The 17,927-nt window shown below is 34.6% G+C and overlaps 2 protein-coding genes across 2 annotated transcripts; both read left to right on the top strand.

Annotated features, from left to right (window-relative positions):
• Positions 1–10,784: 10,784 nt before the first annotated feature.
• On the top strand, positions 10,785–13,880 carry LOC147296712 (mitogen-activated protein kinase homolog NTF6-like). The gene is made up of 6 exons (XM_086229701.1): positions 10,785–11,002; positions 11,512–11,641; positions 11,891–12,028; positions 12,564–12,896; positions 13,087–13,270; positions 13,368–13,880. Exons 1-6 carry the CDS (start codon positions 10,842–10,844, stop codon positions 13,541–13,543), a joined length of 1,122 nt encoding a protein of 373 aa, XP_086085827.1. The 5' UTR covers positions 10,785–10,841; the 3' UTR covers positions 13,544–13,880.
• A 419-nt stretch (positions 13,881–14,299) lies between these two features.
• LOC147296711 (mitochondrial hydrolase YKR070W-like) lies at positions 14,300–17,837 on the top strand. The gene is made up of 12 exons (XM_086243554.1): positions 14,300–14,523; positions 14,653–14,756; positions 14,858–14,893; positions 15,003–15,076; positions 15,193–15,233; positions 15,846–15,917; positions 16,050–16,251; positions 16,516–16,611; positions 16,744–16,811; positions 16,982–17,189; positions 17,307–17,390; positions 17,561–17,837. Exons 1-12 carry the CDS (start codon positions 14,411–14,413, stop codon positions 17,618–17,620), a joined length of 1,158 nt encoding a protein of 385 aa, XP_086099680.1. The 5' UTR covers positions 14,300–14,410; the 3' UTR covers positions 17,621–17,837.
• Positions 17,838–17,927: the final 90 nt, after the last annotated feature.

Raw genomic sequence — 17,927 nt, 5'->3', positions numbered from 1 at the left:
AGAGATAATATGTGAGGGTGGTGAACAAGGATTTGATATGGAGGAATAGAGAAGAAGCAGAGTCTCTGCCTCTCACAGAGTTTGGGTCACAAAAGAAAAGGCAACTAGGCAAGTAAAGAATTGGGGAGGGATGGAGACAAAGGGAAAAAGAGGGTGTATTTATAGGCCTAAAACAAAGGGAAAATAACCATCCCAAATTATAGAAGTGAAAAAAAAAAATTATTGTATATGCTGATTATACATGATATTCTCAAATTATAAAGAGTAATTATTTCTTACAAACCAATTACAGTTTGACATGTGTTGACTTATAAATTAGAGTTAATTATTGAAAAAAGCTAACATAACAAGTCAAGTTGGAATGAGCTTGTAATGAAAAATGGCTCCATATATGTAAGAAGTTAAGTATTTTCTTTATGCATATATGTTCGTTATTATATCACGATTGTCACGTGCATGTGGGAGGTAGTGGTTGTATAAGCTGCCCGCATACACAAACTCCTCAAACAGAAGTTTGGAGTTGAGCCTTTGTTTTACATGGACTCATGGAGTGACCTTTATGACCTTATTGTTGAGTGATGTTGCTCTGGGCCTGGAGTGTCAATTTGGTACATTTTGATGTGGGGGGATAAGAACGCTTCTATTTCTTGCATTGCAAGTTTTATATACTCACAGCTGTGTCACTTTTTTCTCAGGAATTGGATTACTAGCTTAAATCCCATATTAATTAGCTCACTGCTTACCTCATTGCCATAGTACCCCCCCTCTACTCAACCTGAAATTTTAATCTCTCTCCCATAACTGCTCTAATCTCTCTCCCTCATTTCTTTTTGTTCATGAATTCCAATTTTCCCTCATCCAATCCCCATAGAGCACACAAGCATAGCACATGTTTTGACAATTGGGGCACAGTTGAAGCTTCCAAGAAATCGCCTAGTATTCACTGGCTGCCTACTCCTTTGCAATGCCAATATGCCATACAGCCATAGTCTGCACTTTGTGGCTCCCACATTCCACAATACTAGCATTAAAAAATTTGTTGGTTAAATATGAGTGGGTCACAGTATCACTCTCTGCTGAGATTTTGCAGCCGCCAGCCAGCACCTAATGGCCAAGGCCCAAGGGTCTTTTTTCTTTCTCATAGAGCCATTGGACCCAGTTCAGTTGTACTGCAATCCACATCCACCGACTAAATCAAAATTAATTTTAGTAATCCTCTAGCATTACGTAGTAGTACGTAGGGATCATCCCGTCATAATCATGAGTCATATATATATGACGTGGTGATGGTTCCAAAAGGCCCCAACATTTGAATACTGCCATCACCACTACCACATTGGGGTTTGGGTCCCCCAACAACAATTGAGCAAAGACAACCAAAGCATATGATCATGTGCAAATGACCCAATTGTTGGACTCAAAAGTACTATAATATAAACGGAATATAGTCTGCATGTCCATACTTTGCTCTTGTTCCTTCTTAGTAAAGAAAAGTATATTCGGAAGCAGCACAAAACAAAAAGGCAAGCTCAAAGAGAGAGAACTACGTACAAAGCACAATTAGAGAGAAGCAAATCTGCTGCAAAGCCCCCCTTTGTTCTTGCTTCATACATCCCTATCAAAACCGAAATCAAAGCCCCCTGTTTTGTATAGTAGAATTTCAAAACCACCCATTACTCGAGAATTTTTTTAATGTAACCGATACACTGCCGCGTAGAGTAACCAATCCAAACTGTGATAATATCAAGTTACAAGTTTGCTAGTAATTGTACATATTTATAAATGGACAGTACTTGGGTCACCCCACCCTCCAAAATTTCAATTTCGATAATATCGATACATAATCAGAACCGTTCACATTTTAAATCACCTACTATAGATCATCTCTGCAAAAAATCAACTCAATCAAAAATATTTTAATTATATAACTATTGTCGATTAAATAGATAAATCAACGGTTTGGTCAAAAAATCACTCTTTAATTGGAAATCATCGATTTTTTCTACTTAATTGATAACAGTTATATAATCAAATGATTTCTGATTAATTTAATTTTTTACAGAGATGATCTTTAATAAATTATCTAAAAATTGATCAATTTCGATCATACATTGACTTTGCTGAAATCGGAATTTATAAAAGGGTGACTTTAAGATACCCCAAGGATGACCCAAGTACTGTCATTTAAAAATATCTACCTGCCAAAAGAGTTTATTGTATAGTTTCTTCGTTATCCGAAAAATCACCATTTAAGTTTGATATGGACTTATTTTGCTTGCATTGCCATAATCTTATATGGGCCCCTCTTCAAATTGACACTTAATTAATAAAATTGTCACCTTCCATTAACCTAGTTCTCTCTCTCTCTCTGTTTCTCTGATTTGATTATCTATCTATAGAAAGTGCTTGTCCAGTTGTTCTTATCCATATTATTGTTTGATTCTGCAAAAACAATTAATGAGCTAATTAATTTACATCCCAAACCGTGTTCGCTGACTTGTAATTCCATGAGGTACCTATATATACATTTTAAGTTTAAATAGATATATCATATATGTCAACCGGTTAATTCAATTCATATTTCTTAAGTGGATAAATGTTTAAGTGTAATGAGTATATACAACGTCTTTTTTGCGTTAATTCATTAGGTGACATTTAAAAACTAGAATTCAAGTGTGTTGTATGCACCCTAAAACCCTCTCAAAAAAATAATTTTTTGTTAAGATTTAACTATCAAAATGTGACACCCTCATCCTCAGATGATGTAAATTCTTTAACGACACTATTGCATCATGTGGGTTTGAGTCAACTTTGCTGGTGGGCGTTTGTGACAGTGGCTGCAGGTTGACAAAGGTGCACTTCTATAATTTTGGCTTTTAGTTTTTCTTTGGTCGGTTATGACTTATGTTTATCTTCTTTAATATGAAACTGGATTAACCTAATATAAAAGCTGTTAACAAAAAAAAGCCAAATATAAAAGTTTTGTGGGCGGCCAATTAGAGATCAGCATATACTGTTTTGGGCAATGCATTATTGCATATATATATATATATTTTTTTTTTTTACATTTTTGTTGATAGATTATCGTTGATATATATATATACAGGCTCCTTCTGTTGAGGTATACCTCAACTTATTTATGTTGAGGTATAACTTTGTTGGGGTCCACACGAGTCGTTTTGTGTCGATCCGAATCGTTCAATTTTTACATCTCTATAGATAGATCATCCTTGCAAAAAATTAGCCAAATCGGAAATCATTTGCCTATATATGTCAAGCAAAAGTGTGAGCTAGCTATGTCATCATACTGACCTATTAATTACAAATATCCCAATATATCAATAAAATTTTCTTCAGTCACCATTAATTTGGATCTTTCAATTCTACACTGAATCTTTCTTGGTTTAGATTTCATTTTGTTATTAATAAGTCAGTATTGAGATGGAAACCAAGTATTAATTAAAGGCACTCATTCTAGCTAGATCAATTCACACGTTTGTAGTATATATAATAAATATCGATATCGATCTCACAAATTTTATATATACATACAAAACCTATACACTTACTCTTTCTTTTTGGAGTGAAAGAAGGCACAAGGAAAACGCGTATTTAATGTACAATCTACATGTAAAAGAAAAAAATTCTAATAAAATCTTCATATTCCGAATTGAAATCTATGACTGTGAAATTTTTCTCTTTATATATATATATATTTATAACCACAATTAAGGTGCCATGCCATAAAATATGCCAACGTAGTATTTGGTTTCATTGTATGACATGCATATATTTTTAAAGGTCCCCACGCGCTTTTTAATTAATAAATGTTATGGCCGGCCAATAAAATTGCTACAGTACTGGTTTAAAATGCTTTTTTTTTTTTCTTTTTTTTCTTTATGGCAAGTTTGTGAAGTATAACTGTATAAGTTTGAGCCTAGAGTAGAGATAATTATTTTCATAAACAGAATAAAAAGAAAATAAAGAAAGTCAAAATTGCAATTTGCAAGAGACTGCCCTCACTTCCTTTGTCCAACCCCAAACAAAATTAATAAAGTAATAATAATGACCCAAAACTTCCACAGCGCGTTTCATATTTTGGAGGCCCACACGTTTGGTTTCCAATATATTTTTTAGACGTTTGACACTTGACACACAAAAAAAAAAAAAAAAAAAAAAAAGAGAAAAAAGGAAAAGAAAGGATTTTACTCTTAAGAAGGGAAATGCTAGTGACAATACAATTCTCAGCTATCCGTTCGATTCATCTGTATCAACAATGACTGAGATTGGAAAATGCATGTAATCATCATAAATTCATAATTGTCTTTAACAGCCAAAAGGAGAATATCACTCCCAAGTTCCCAACCGGGCCAACCCACAATGGAGTGAGATAGTTAACCAATTAGTTATTTTAAATTAAAACAGGGTTAAAGAATTAAAACCAATTTAGTTAAGAGTTTCCAGAACATTTGCCATAGTCAACATACAACTTTCCTCATCCCTCGAATGTGTCATGATTTATGAATGTGTAAGAATGTTAATTCTTGATCTTGGCACAAGAGCACAACTCTAAATTGACACAAAGTTAACAAATTTACGTCCGTTTTACATTATTTTTTAGAAACTGCTTATATTTCGTAGCGCTTTTAATGGAAGTATTTTTACTCATAACTACTTTAAAATGTTTTTGTAATGCATAAATTATTTTATTTATTTTTGTCAAATGCAACAAAAAGTGTTTTTACTAATATAATAATACTTTTGGCAGTTCTAAAAGCATTGCCAAAACAGGACTTTAGATTCACTATCACTTGATACAAAATTGAATTTAGCACTACTTGCTAACATAAATAATAAACAAATCAAGTTATATCAAACAATAATAATCAAATTTTAGCGCAACAAACATTTTTAGTTGATTTTACATGAAGAAAATGTCAATTTTTTCATTTTTGACTCACTTTTCACAAATCTTTATAAAAACTTTATTCTTGGTTTTGCTAGCATTTGTATGGGAAGAGTTTTTATTTTGAGGAATTAATTTATGACTGATGAGTTTACTTAATTTATAAATAAAACAATTATATTCTTTAAGTGTATTATTTAAAAAAATGTAGCGCCATCCAATCAAATATGAGATATTAATAAATAGGTCGAGCCAATATCAAGTTGTTTATAAGGTCAATCAAAACAAGTTGGATTAATACTGTTAATGACAATTTGGTCTTGACTCTTGAACACCTAATCTTCTATTTATGGATGAAGACTTTGAGTGCAAATCCCATGGACAATAATTATTCAATAATAAAAGAAGATATTAATACTCCAAAAATATCAAAATGACGCAAACTAATTAATTAACATGTCACACAAGCACGACCCGATTACCACCCATGAATAAGTTTTCCCCCTTCATGGGTGAATTAATGAGTCCTGCATACCTCATTAATATCCGAGTAATTTATGACATAGTGGTCTTCGTGCAAGCTACAAAAAAACCCCAACAACGAACTCATTTAAATACATACAACGTACACAGTGGTCCTTTTCCTTTTAATTGAGAAATTAATGCACTTATTGTTATCCATTTTATTTATTTATCATTTTAGAACAACCCAGCAATTACATTTATTGCATGGTCATTGATGATTTGATGGTACACATCAGACAGGTATTTCAAAATCTTATTCTCCCTTTATAAATTGACATTACATTAACTCTAATAATTGGCAGTTTTTTTTTATATATTTTTTTTTATAACATGATAGTCTCTTATTTCAGCATTAATTGATGGCTCAAGATTTATATACATATAAAAACATTTTCTTAATATCAAGAATAATCTTAATCAAAAAAATTAATAATAATCACCACTAATATGCAGATGTTTTTTTTTTCCATGGATAAAAGAAATGCACATGTTAAATTATTATAGCTATTGCCATTGAATGCAAATTTGTGCGTGTCTAATTCATTACATTTTTAAAATTTAAAATGATATTCATTGAGACACGGGCAACAAAGGGAAACAAGGTTAGAAAAGGGGGATAGCTTTTTTATTTTATATTTGTTTCTGATAAATTATTAACAATATCTCTCCTTACACTTGGTAATATTACAAGCTCTAGTGCTCTATTGCAGGAATATTGATGCAACATGGACACTTACTTGTATGTATGTTCCATGAAGGTCACCCTACATACATTATTTCATGAACATAGTTTAACATTTTAAGTTATTAGATTATTAATTCCGCTGCACATTCAAATAAAATTCAATTATTCAATAATTTAAATTAACAATTTTTAATAACATAAAAAATCAAACGGTATGATAAAAAAAATATTTATTTATATGCCCAAATTAAGGATTGAATCCTTGATTTATAATAATCTTGATTCATTTCTCAACCCTTATTATTTGGGCTAATTATACACTTTGAAATGCCTCAAAATCCACCCTCAATGTCTCAAGATGTACCACAAGAATACAAGATATTCGATATATTTCATAGTGCACCTTAGATTATTCTATTCAAACTAAAATTAACCTCACCAATTATCCGGGTTCACAATATGCGAGATCATGATATAACACTAACATTATTGTATAATTTTTTTTGATAAGCAACGAGAGTACATTTCTCTTATTCTTATCTGCTACCACTTTGAGCTTTATTTACATGATTCGATCGAATATGCTTGGTGCCTTGGTGTACCTATACACACTCGAGAGTCGAGACTCGAGTTGCTAGGACAAAAATACCCTTATGTACTACTGTTCAATTCTTGAACTGCAAGTCACTCCCTAGCTCCCTGCTCAAATGTGTATAAAAATAGGCCTTATCGATTTTCATCCACCACACCCAATTCCTCACTCTCGCATTCTTTCTTTTCCATCAAAGCACTTCTCTTTCTCTCTCAAATCTCTTTCCCAAGAGAGAGAGAAAGATTACAGCTTGATGCTCTGTTTTCCTCTGCTTTCCTCTGCTTCCCACTCTCTCTGATTCGCTTTGTTCCAAGCTCATACTCTCTTTAGCTTCAAAATCCTCCATACCCAACTCCAAGAAATGGAAACCCCAGAACTCAAATCCAAGCTTTACTCAAAACAAAGCCTCCCTTCACCCAAGAGAGGACAGATCAAGATCAAGATTTTCAAGGGCTTGGTCAGATCACTGGGTTTAATGGTGGGTGGGATTGCTCGTAAACCCAAGCAAAACGGAAGCTTCCTGAGCTCCAACTCCCAAACCCCAGCCGAAACCCCTAGTGGGTACTGCTCAGATGCTCAATCTGACTGTTCCTGACTCCTCCATTTGCTGAATTGAGGTTCTTTGAAGGAACTCGTTGATGGTGTTGTATATGTAAATAGTAATTTTGTTCATTATTTAATTTATTTGGTCTTCAAGTTTTTGGGATGTGAGGGGGGGTTGAGTTTGGGTTTCAAAGAGTTGAATTTGGTGAATTGGGTAGAGCCATGGGTGTCCCTGTAGGCTGTTTAGTTGCAGAAGTAATTATTTATTTATTTTTTAAAATTTTACTTATGTAATTCCATCTGGGTTTTGTTTAATATAACAGAGATTCAAGTAGCTAGTGGTTTTCAGCTTGGGCTTACTATGATTTCTATGCATCTTCATTTTGTTCGATAATTTCATGCAATTTTGAAGGCAGATTTGTATTGTATGGTATGGTATGCTGGTATATCTGGAGGATGAGGATGCTTTGATTGAATATCTGGGCATTGATTTCATGTTGATTTCAGTTGAAGAGGCAAAGTAATGTTCTTGCTTTAACAGTTAAACCAATCATTTCATTGTTGGATCCCTCTGTTACCGTAGTCCTTTTGACTAGTTGGTAGTTGGTACTTTGTCTGTTAAATTTAACCAATATTTTTTTTCCTTGATTTCAATTCTCAATTTTCATGGGGCGTTTTGCTTTTGCGCGTGTTAAGATAAGGTGTGATAGTGAGTCAGGTGGGTCTGAGCTTTGAAGATGATTATTAGTAAAAAATTAACAAAACCATTGGTATAATTTTGGTCTCTTCATAGATCACAAACAAGTAAGACTACAAGAGGTTTTGTGTTGGTTTATAAATTGAACCCAAGTACCCAACAAGGTCAATACAAACAAAAAGTTCTTTGGAATCCTCGGCTTATCGCTTTGGTTTGGGTTCTAATTAAAAAAATTAGTAGAATTTGTGGTTGATGCGGTGGCAGCGGTGCTAAAAATGATAAATAGGCCTTTACTAAAAAAAACAAAATAAATAGATTTATTGCTATGTGATGAGCTGACTGTTATTATTTGAATTCGATACAAAAATAATTTGATTGGGAAAAAAAATCCAATGGTGGGCTTGTTCTATACTCATCAAAGATTTCTATTTTGGTCTTATCCCAAAGAAAAAAAAAAGATTTCTAGACTATTTTGGTGGTCACTTTCTCAGCTTTCTATAAAATAAAAAAAATTCAAATTCTGCTGAGAGATTCAATTCCATTCCTTTCCTTGTCGAGTCAATGCTTCTTTTGATGTGCTATAAACTGACTAACATAAGTATCATTTTGGCCCACCCACTTCTATGGATCTTTTTTGTTTGAGTTGGCAAAGCTGATGATTTATAGCAGCCTACAGTTCCACCATGCATCTTGAAAAAATGTCTCCATGTTCACACTTCCCACTATATATGTACAAATCAAATTGTATGAATAATTTGTTTCCTACTGCTTAGCCACAAAATTGGGTTCATTCAAAAGGAGAATAATCAGCATATCATGTTAAAGATTTTATTTATTTACTTTTGAGTATATATTTGGGCAATTGCAATTATTGCATGTGGAAAAAGATAACGTTCACTATATAGTGGTGTGCCATTCATCTCTAATTTTTAGCTTATAGTGGTGTACCCTCTCTAATCAAGAAAAAAACTAAGGTAAGACAGATTACAAATATGATTGGTCGATCATTCTATTAGACCATGTAAGATTTACTATTGTTTTGTAAATTTTGCATAGTGAACCCATTAAGTTTATCTCATATAAATTTTTCTCTTCGACCTATCAAACTTTAAATTTTGACTTATATTCCTTTATAATCTATTAATCTTTGATGAAAAAAGGAAAAAAGACAAAAGGTAAAAGGACATGATAACATATAAGGCATTGTTATTGTCTAGTAAATTTTATTAGCACTTTCTTGATTTGCTTTGATTATCTTATTAGTACCATATATATAAAAAACATTTCTATTATTGCTTGTATAATAAAAAAATCATTCTCAATTGGGCAGTTGGGATTTAAGCCTTTAATTTATTCTGAAGAGTCATCCTCTTCTATGCTTCAGTGGCCGAAAAGTCATTCTCTTCTTGCATGAACCTGTTTCTAATAAATTGACCAGATTCCAGCCACGTATGGCCTTTGGCTGCAATTTCTCACGTGCCGGAATATATAGAAGCTTCGACATGATGGACTCTATCTTATTTATTTATTATAAATATTTATAGTTTTAGGTAGCATGATTAGCAAATCCAAGCTTCTTGTCCTTTTCATCAATTCTTCTTCCAAGAAAATTAAAAAAATCGATTATTACATGTCTGTTATGTCATGGGATGAACCATGGCCACATCATACATTAGAGTGTAACAAAATAAAAATTTACCTACATTCGTTGTATATAACAAACTTCTTACACGTATATATTAATCACGATTAAGTATTTTCTTATTATTTTTTATATGTTCATTTATAAAATATTGAAAATTAGTACCCCCTATGTCCTATTGGATCAGTCCAAAAAAAGAGAGTTCCATTTGAAGATATATAAGTTGCTTGTCCAAAAAGGAAAAGAAGAAACATGGATTTCTGACAATTTTCATAGATCTTTTAAGATTTTGATGGACTGCGTGCAGTAGAAAGATGAGTATCAGAAGAAGAAGAAGTCTTGGTCGTCTAAATAACGGCAGCAAATATTTCAACTGCATGGATTTTCCTACAAGTCAATTAATCTGAGAGACCAAATCTTCCTCAAACACTGCACTTGACACATTGAAATTAACCTGAGTCTAATTGGATTGGATATGACAACAAATACAAGGATTGAGGATATATATGAATAGCTTAATCTAATGGGAAAGGAATTATAATAAGTCTCATCTTCTTAGAATCTTAATTTTGTACAATCATCACTGGTGTTTTGCCACGTGCTGGCATAGACTACAAGGCTTATTAGGATCCATTTTTCTAGATGCAGATATATGTATCTTCATGGTTAAGAAAATTATCTTGGCCAAAAAAAAAAAAAAAATTAAGTTTCTTTCCCACCAAGCAAAACTAAGATAGTGATTTCTCAAATATTCAATCAAATGCATGCATGTTGAACCAACCAATTTGATATAAGGTCTTCTCAAGGATTTTGTTTTTTATTACAGATAGAGAAATGTAAAAAATATGAGAGAGGTGTGAGACATGGCCGGCCCAGGACATAGCCCAGTGAGTACTTTTTCTGTAGTACTATAAAGCCCAAGCTCAGCCCAACTCAAAGCCCAGCTCAGCCCAACTCAAAGAAAAATTGACCACTGACTGACTGACTTGTATTAATCTACATTTGCTTTGCTTTCCCACATTCAAATTTCAAAGTTGAAAGTTCAAACCAAAAGAACACAAAAAGCAAAGCAAAGCATGAAAGCAGTGTTTGTGGCTGTCAGGCTGTAGTGCCAAATGGCCCCACCATAGCTTTCCTTGTTCAAACGACAACCTTTACCACTCAGGCGGTCATCAGCTTTTGGAATTTATATATATCTCTCTCTGTGTCAGTGTGAGAATACTCAGAAGCTTACTTAAAGAAAAGACAGAGATGGAGAATGAGAATGAAGCTAAAGGAATAAGAGAAAAGGGTCTTCATACGTACGGAGGCAAGTACGTGATGTACAACATTATGGGTAACCTCTTCGAAGTCTCCGCCAAATATGTCCCTCCTGTAAACCCCGTCGGTCGTGGTGCATACGGCATCGTTTGGTATCTCTCTCTCTCTGGTGTATGTTTTTGTTTCAGAGAATCCGAGCTTTTTGCTTTGAAATTGTATCTGTTACTGTTAGGATTCTGATAAAAGCAAGGTTGGACTTTGACCATAGAATTGAAAAGTTCATTTTTCAAATTGAATTGGGTAGGCTTTAGCTTATTGGGTTCTTGTTTATTTTTCTTGGGCCCTATCAAATGAGGAATCTGAGATTCAAAATCAAATGATCCATTATTTAAATTTTTGATTTTTGGGTGTAGTATTTGAATTGGGAAATAGTGATGTCAATGATTTAACAGTGGCGTATATAGATGAGGCTTTTTGCTCATACAAATATGAAATATCACAAACTGTTCAAATTGTTTGTGGGGATAGATAGGTAGCTCTTTCAGATATTCTCACTTCACTCATTTGATAAATTTGAGAGATTTCTTGGTGCATATGTGCTAGTGTGTATCTTGATTTTTAGTCTATGTGAGTAGAGGTGGTTAATGTTTCCATATGGCAGCTGTGCAACAAACTCTGAGACAAAAGAAGAGGTTGCAATCAAGAAGATTGGGAATGCATTTGACAACAGGATCGATGCCAAGAGGACGCTCCGAGAGATAAAGCTCCTGTGCCATATGGATCATGATAATGTAAAACCTTTTCTATTCGATTACATATCCTCTGATGTTACTTCCTTTGGAAAATTTGGAAATACCCAATTATGGCATGCTACAATTTGATTCTTTACACACTAGTGAATACATGCTTTTTTAAATGTCTGGTCAATGTTATTCATAACATAACAAAAAATAGAAAGTTTGTTGTTGTTGAGGATAGTTACACTTGCCTCTTAACTGGTTTTGCTGCGAATAAGAAATAATTGGATTGTTATCTTGCAGGTGATCAAAGTTAAGGACATCATAAAGCCACCAGATAGGGAAAAGTTCGATGATGTTTACATTGTATATGAATTAATGGATACTGACTTGAATCAGATAATACACTCCAGCCAGGCTTTGACAGATGATCACTGTCAGGTAAGCATAATCAGCTGCTTGCCTCTTGTAGCTGCTGCTTAGTGCTTAATTATGTTTGATATTCTTTACATTTTTAATCAGGAGACCTATAGGTGTTTTGAATGAGGTAATCAATCAAGCTTGTAGGGTACTGTGTGCGTTAATATTACAGAGAAATGTGATATGGTTGAGTTAAGACCACCTCAGGGCCATGGTGTATGTGAGTTGTTCCTTAAAAGTGCTAAAGGCTATTATGTAATGCGTTGAGCCATTAGCTTTGTGCAGTATTTGCAAGTTGATATAAAACATAGACACATGCAGGCACGTTGAGCATTGATTTGTACTTATTGCTTTTGCTTACTGCAATTCAGAAATTTCTTGCTTCTGTTTAGTTCTCTCTCTCTCTCTCCCTCTCTCTCTGTCCTTTGTAGACTATTGTATAGGCTACATAGTATAAACTAATGTGCTCAACTTGTAGTATGAATTATTAACTTGTCCGTTCTGATGAGATCAAAGCTTATATCACTTAAATCAGCAAGGTAAATGTTTTTGACAGTATTTCCTGTATCAATTACTGCGGGGATTGAAGTACATACACTCTGCAAATGTTTTGCACCGCGATCTGAAACCCAGCAACCTGCTTCTTAACGCAAATTGTGACCTTAAGATTTGTGACTTTGGGCTTGCAAGAACAACATCAGAGACAGATTTCATGACAGAATACGTTGTAACTCGTTGGTATCGAGCCCCTGAATTACTACTCAACTGTTCAGAATACACTGCAGCAATTGATATTTGGTCAGTTGGGTGCATTTTTATGGAGATTATTAGGAGGGAACCTCTATTTCCTGGAAAAGACTATGTTCAGCAGTTGGGCCTCATAACTGAGGTATCATTTTCTCTGTAATTCTCTAGCTATTCTTCAACTTGATAGATGTGATGTAGTGTACGTAGGGTGTTGTATATTGTGGAAATTGTTTAAAAGGGATGTCAGAGCTAGTTACCAGATTTCAAAGGTAAAGCAATTAATTTTATGATGATGTTGTTGATGAATCAAGTTCTTCATTGTTCAAAAACAGCTACTAGGTTCACCAGATGATTCAAATCTTGGCTTCTTAAGAAGTGAACATGCTAAGAAGTATGTTAAGCAGCTCCCCAATTTCCCAAAGCAACCCTTTGTGCAGAAGTTCCCAAATGTCTCACCAGTGGGAATTGATCTTGCAGAAAAAATGCTAGTTTTTGATCCAAGCAAACGTATAACCGGTATGTCTCTTAGCATGTGGTAACACTTATCTTCAATTTTGTCATTCATATTTGAGGTACTCAACATCTATATTTCCCATGTACCATGTATGCAAAGTTGAGGAAGCATTGAATCACCCATATTTATCAAGTCTACATGAGATCAATGAGGAGCCCATTTGCCCATCTCCTTTCGTCTTTGATTTCGAGCAGACATCCCTGGATGAAGAAGATATAAAGGAGCTCATATGGAGGGAGTCTCGACACTTCAACCCAGATAATATGCTGGAATAATTTTGGTCAACAACGATCCGTTATTCCGTTTCTGTTGTTTGTTTCACCATTACCAGCAGCATCACGTTTGAAGGATGCTTCTGGTTTTGGAAGGATAGTAATGTATCATATGTGAGGAGATTCTATATAAGCAGATCAACTAGGGAGATTGGTTCTCCCTCAGATTTGAAAGGATCAAGTGTCAGTTCATAACAAGAGTGGTATTGTCAACTTTCTGGATTCATTCCTCGCCTTCTTTGGTTTTGGATGTGTTTTGTAAATTGTAAATCCAATATTATTCAAAACCAAATTAAAATAAGAATATGTCCTGGAAAGCAGCACAGTGAATTTGTTTTCATTCATTCGTCCATGATAATGATATGGTTAGGCGCCAAGGGACCAAGAATGGTATACAACACAAAAACTATCTATATGTGATAATGTAGGGTAGGTAAGGTAGGTAAAAACAATTTTATGTGATAATGTGAATTCAGGATAAAATTTTGGATGGCAAAACAAGCAATTAAGCCTAAAGTTTAAACCACAATGATGATTTTTCTGTAATTTAATAAGAAAACTAGACATTTTTTTGTTGTAATATTGGGATCAGGAAATAAGGTGAGGTTAAAGGGCAAAGTGTTGATGCGGATAATGATGCCCCTCTAAGATAGGAAAAAAAAGATAAAGGTGGGAGGGGAGGGTTAAAAAAGTTATTTTTATATTAAACCAGGTTATTTAATGAAATTTCCCCTCTAAGTTCGACACGTCATCTTCGAGTCCGCTAAGTTCACCCGCAGTTGACCTAAACGAGCTCTTGTTTTCTGAGAGCTTCCACACATTCCTGGAGAGTGTGATTCAGTGACTCGTAAGTCGTAGGCAAGAAGAACAATGAGCCTCCGAATCCTGAGAAAGGCTTCGCAGGGCCAAACTGGAAAGCAATTGTCGTCCATCTTCTCCAAAATCGCACGCTCATTCTCGCAGCTCTCCTCGCAATCCGAACCGTCCGTCTGTCCATCCCTCTCTCTCTCTCTCTCTCTCTCTCTCTCTCTCTCTCTCTCTCTCTCTTTTTAAAAAAAAAAAAAAAATTCAGGTGAGCTTAAATTGGGTTTAATTGTGATTCATTTTAGCAGGCCTTCCTTTGGCATTGCGTTCGACATCGACGGCGTCGTTTTACGAAGCGAAACTCCCATCGGAGGCTCTCCTCAGGCCCTCAGAAGATTATACGACGATTCTGGTACCCTTACTTTTTGTTTTTTATGTATACGCGTCTCCCATTTATTTATTTATTGTTTATTTTTGAGAATTTACTTTGTGAAACTCTAAATTTGTGGGCAGGTAGTCTTCGGATTCCGTACATATTCTTGACAAACGGTAAGCAGTGCATTTTTATGCTGGATTATGCCCACGTGGTATAATGTAAATGGGTACTGGTTTTGTTTTGGTTTTTGTTGTTTTATTTTATTCGTTTGTTTTTGAATAGGAGGTGGGTTTAGTGAATCTAAAAGAGCCCTAGAGCTAACTCAACTTTTGGGTGTCAACGTTTCACCTTCACAGGTAATCTTGCTAGGATTCTTAAAAATCTGTCCTTTTTATATATGAAAATAAAAAAAATTATTTTATCCAAATTGTAATAGTGATACTCTTTGTTGACTGCATGGGGTTGCATGCAGGTTTTACAGGGCCATACACCTTTTAAGCAGTTAGTAAACAGGTATGCATATAAACTGAGTTATAAGGTCAGAAAGTAAAGTTTGTTGAACAAGTTTCAAATATAGGATGTGCGTCTTACATTGAATATTGGCAGTGTTGGGCATGCTTGATTTTTCTGTGATACATGGTATCCCTCTTAGCTAATTGTTGGCATGAATAGTTAGCTACCTAATGACAATTAAACATGATGAAAATCAACCAAAACTCTATATCGAAGCAGATGCATTTCATTGTTGAAGTTAAACTCACTTAATGACAACACTATGGGAGTTCATAAACAATTCCAATTCGTCATTCCACACCCATGTTATAGAGTGACCATCAGAGTGTTACAATTTATTGTCTGCATTAAAGGCTAATGCATGACTGGGTTTATGGCAAATAATATGTAGCACCTAGCCCAAATACATCAAATGCAGAGACTAATGACATTATATATGTCAGATAAAGAGGTAGAAATTGTCCTAAGTTTACTAAAAAGCAGAATTATAGAAGAATCTAGAGACTGCAGAGATCAAGAGTTTTAAGTTAACCTTAATCTGTTTGTTTGGTTGATAGATTCCATTTCCCATTATATTCATCTATCCAAGAACTACAATTTTGTGCTCTACAGATTTGAGAATGAACTCATTGTTGCTGTGGGAAAAGGAGAACCTGCTGCAGTGATGTCTGAATATGGGTTTAAGTAAGTTTCTGATTAACTGTATTGGCTAATCTGATTTTTGCATTTTTAAGCTCTTCACATATTTGAATAAACTGTCTTATTTGATATGTGATTTTGCTCCTGATTTCTTGCTTGCTTTCTTTTTCCTTTCAGAAATGTTCTTTCAATTGATGACTATGTGTCCTGCTTTGAAAACATTGACCCTCTAGCACCGTATAAGAAATGGACAACTAAGCAGGTTGCTTATCAGAATAGCACAATTAAGGAGGTTTCTACCAGGGACCTTGTTCTCTCACAAAGAGTTCAGGCTGCATTTTTAGTTAGTGATTCTGTTGATTGGAGCAGAGACATTCAGGTAATATTGAGCAAGTTTATTTGATCGTAATATTATAGGAACTGAATTATGTACATTCAGAAATACTAAGAGGTTAAGGGATTCATCAATGTATCATGGTTTGTTAGCTAGATATATGAATTGCTTAAAATGCTATCGATGTGGTCTGTAAACACTTTCGACGACCATTCCAGAGTCATCAATCCATATTCCCACTTTCTTGTTCTGTTAGCCATTTTAAAAGCTTTGAAGTATCAGCTGACTAATTATGGATGTTTATACCAGGTTCTATGTGACATTTTAAGAACTGGTGGTCTTCCTGGTCGGGAAATTGGACACCAACCACCACTATATTTTGCACATGATGACCTTGCTTACCAGGTTGGTTCTCTCCTCCCCCTCCCCCTGTACTATGTTAATTGTACTGTTAATTCCAGTATAAATTCTTCAGATTCTTAGAACTACCTTTGATAGAAAACTAAAAATGTACTGACAAGGTGCCACCAAAGGTAGGCTGCTTTTCCTTCTGAGCGTTTTGGGATGGGAGCTTTCAGAATTGCATTAGAATCCGTCTTTAATAGGTAATCCTAGAAATATACAAAAAGTGTAACATGGTACGTTTTCTATTAATCCTTCCATTCAAATGCTGAGATATGGTCATATGACTAGGACAAAAGAAAGGATGCTGATGACAATGAGCTTCATGTGATGACTTATGCACCATGCTAAAGCTACTAGTTTAAATATGCAGAATTCACCCTCATGCTCTGGAGTATACAACTTTTGGGAAACCAAATCCATTTGTATTTAAGAATGCAGAACTTGTACTCAAGAAACTTGTGTCATCTCTTCATGATAATGTTCAAGTTGTCAAGCACGCAAATGCTGGAAGTCATCATTTCAAAACGCTGTATATGATAGGAGATAATCCTTCAGTGGACATCAATGGTGCACAGAAGGTTTGCCTCTCTCGGTCCCAAAATTTGGTTGCATAGTTTCTTACATGAGTAATAGGAACACTATCTAAATTAAAATCAGAGGATTATGCAAAAATTAATTATACTTTTTCATTTCAGGCTGGCCACCCCTGGTTTTCAATTCTGACAAGGACTGGGGTTTTCAAGGGAAAGGAAAATCACTCCAAGTTTCCAGCAGATCTGGTAGAGTTTAATGAATTTTCTGCAGTAGTATGAATATGTCGCATCATCTTTACTTTATAGTTCTTCCCCTCTTTCCCAGGTGAAGGGTGGGATTCATGATTACAGTTAAAGATCCCCATGCATTCACATTTGCTAATTGGATACCTCATGAAGTCATGATTCTTCTGCAGGTTGTTGACTCTGTGGAAGAGGCTGTTGACTATGTTTTGAGAAAGGAGTGCACCTCTTAAGAGAGTCTGTACACACATTTTCTATTTTATTCCCCACCCCCTCTATTTTGAGGACATCATTTTTAAAGGAGAAGTCGGGGGAAGACAGCTTGGGGGGTCAAATCTCAAATGAAGTGATCAATTCATTGTGTATCTCATGTTCATAAATACTCTTCGAACAAATGTCTGAACATAAGTTTGCTTTGCATATCCATCAGGTGTTTAATCCTTATTATTATTACCATTATTTTGCATTTTGCAACTGAGATTTTGATTGTTGCAGCATGTGTAGCCTAATGGAATACAAGCATGTGTAATAATACTCTGG

This window comes from Dryas octopetala, chromosome 1, assembly GCF_963921425.1.
Source record: "Dryas octopetala chromosome 1, drDryOcto1.1, whole genome shotgun sequence".
Classification (NCBI taxonomy): domain Eukaryota; kingdom Viridiplantae; phylum Streptophyta; class Magnoliopsida; order Rosales; family Rosaceae; genus Dryas; species Dryas octopetala.
Note: the sequence above shows the minus strand (reverse complement) of the source record. Positions and strands in the feature narration are given on the sequence as shown.

Coding starts and splice junctions, on each gene's coding strand:
- LOC147296712 (XM_086229701.1), top strand. CDS start 10,842: ATGGAGAATGAGAATGAAGCTAAAGGAATAAGAGAAAAGGGTCTTCAT. Junction 12,029..12,563: donor TGACAGATGATCACTGTCAG/GTAAGCATAATC, acceptor TGTTTTTGACAG/TATTTCCTGTATCAATTACT. Junction 13,271..13,367: donor TCCAAGCAAACGTATAACCG/GTATGTCTCTTA, acceptor ATGTATGCAAAG/TTGAGGAAGCATTGAATCAC.
- LOC147296711 (XM_086243554.1), top strand. CDS start 14,411: ATGAGCCTCCGAATCCTGAGAAAGGCTTCGCAGGGCCAAACTGGAAAG. Junction 16,612..16,743: donor ATGATGACCTTGCTTACCAG/GTTGGTTCTCTC, acceptor CACCAAAGGTAG/GCTGCTTTTCCTTCTGAGCG. Junction 17,391..17,560: donor CCAAGTTTCCAGCAGATCTG/GTAGAGTTTAAT, acceptor ATTCTTCTGCAG/GTTGTTGACTCTGTGGAAGA.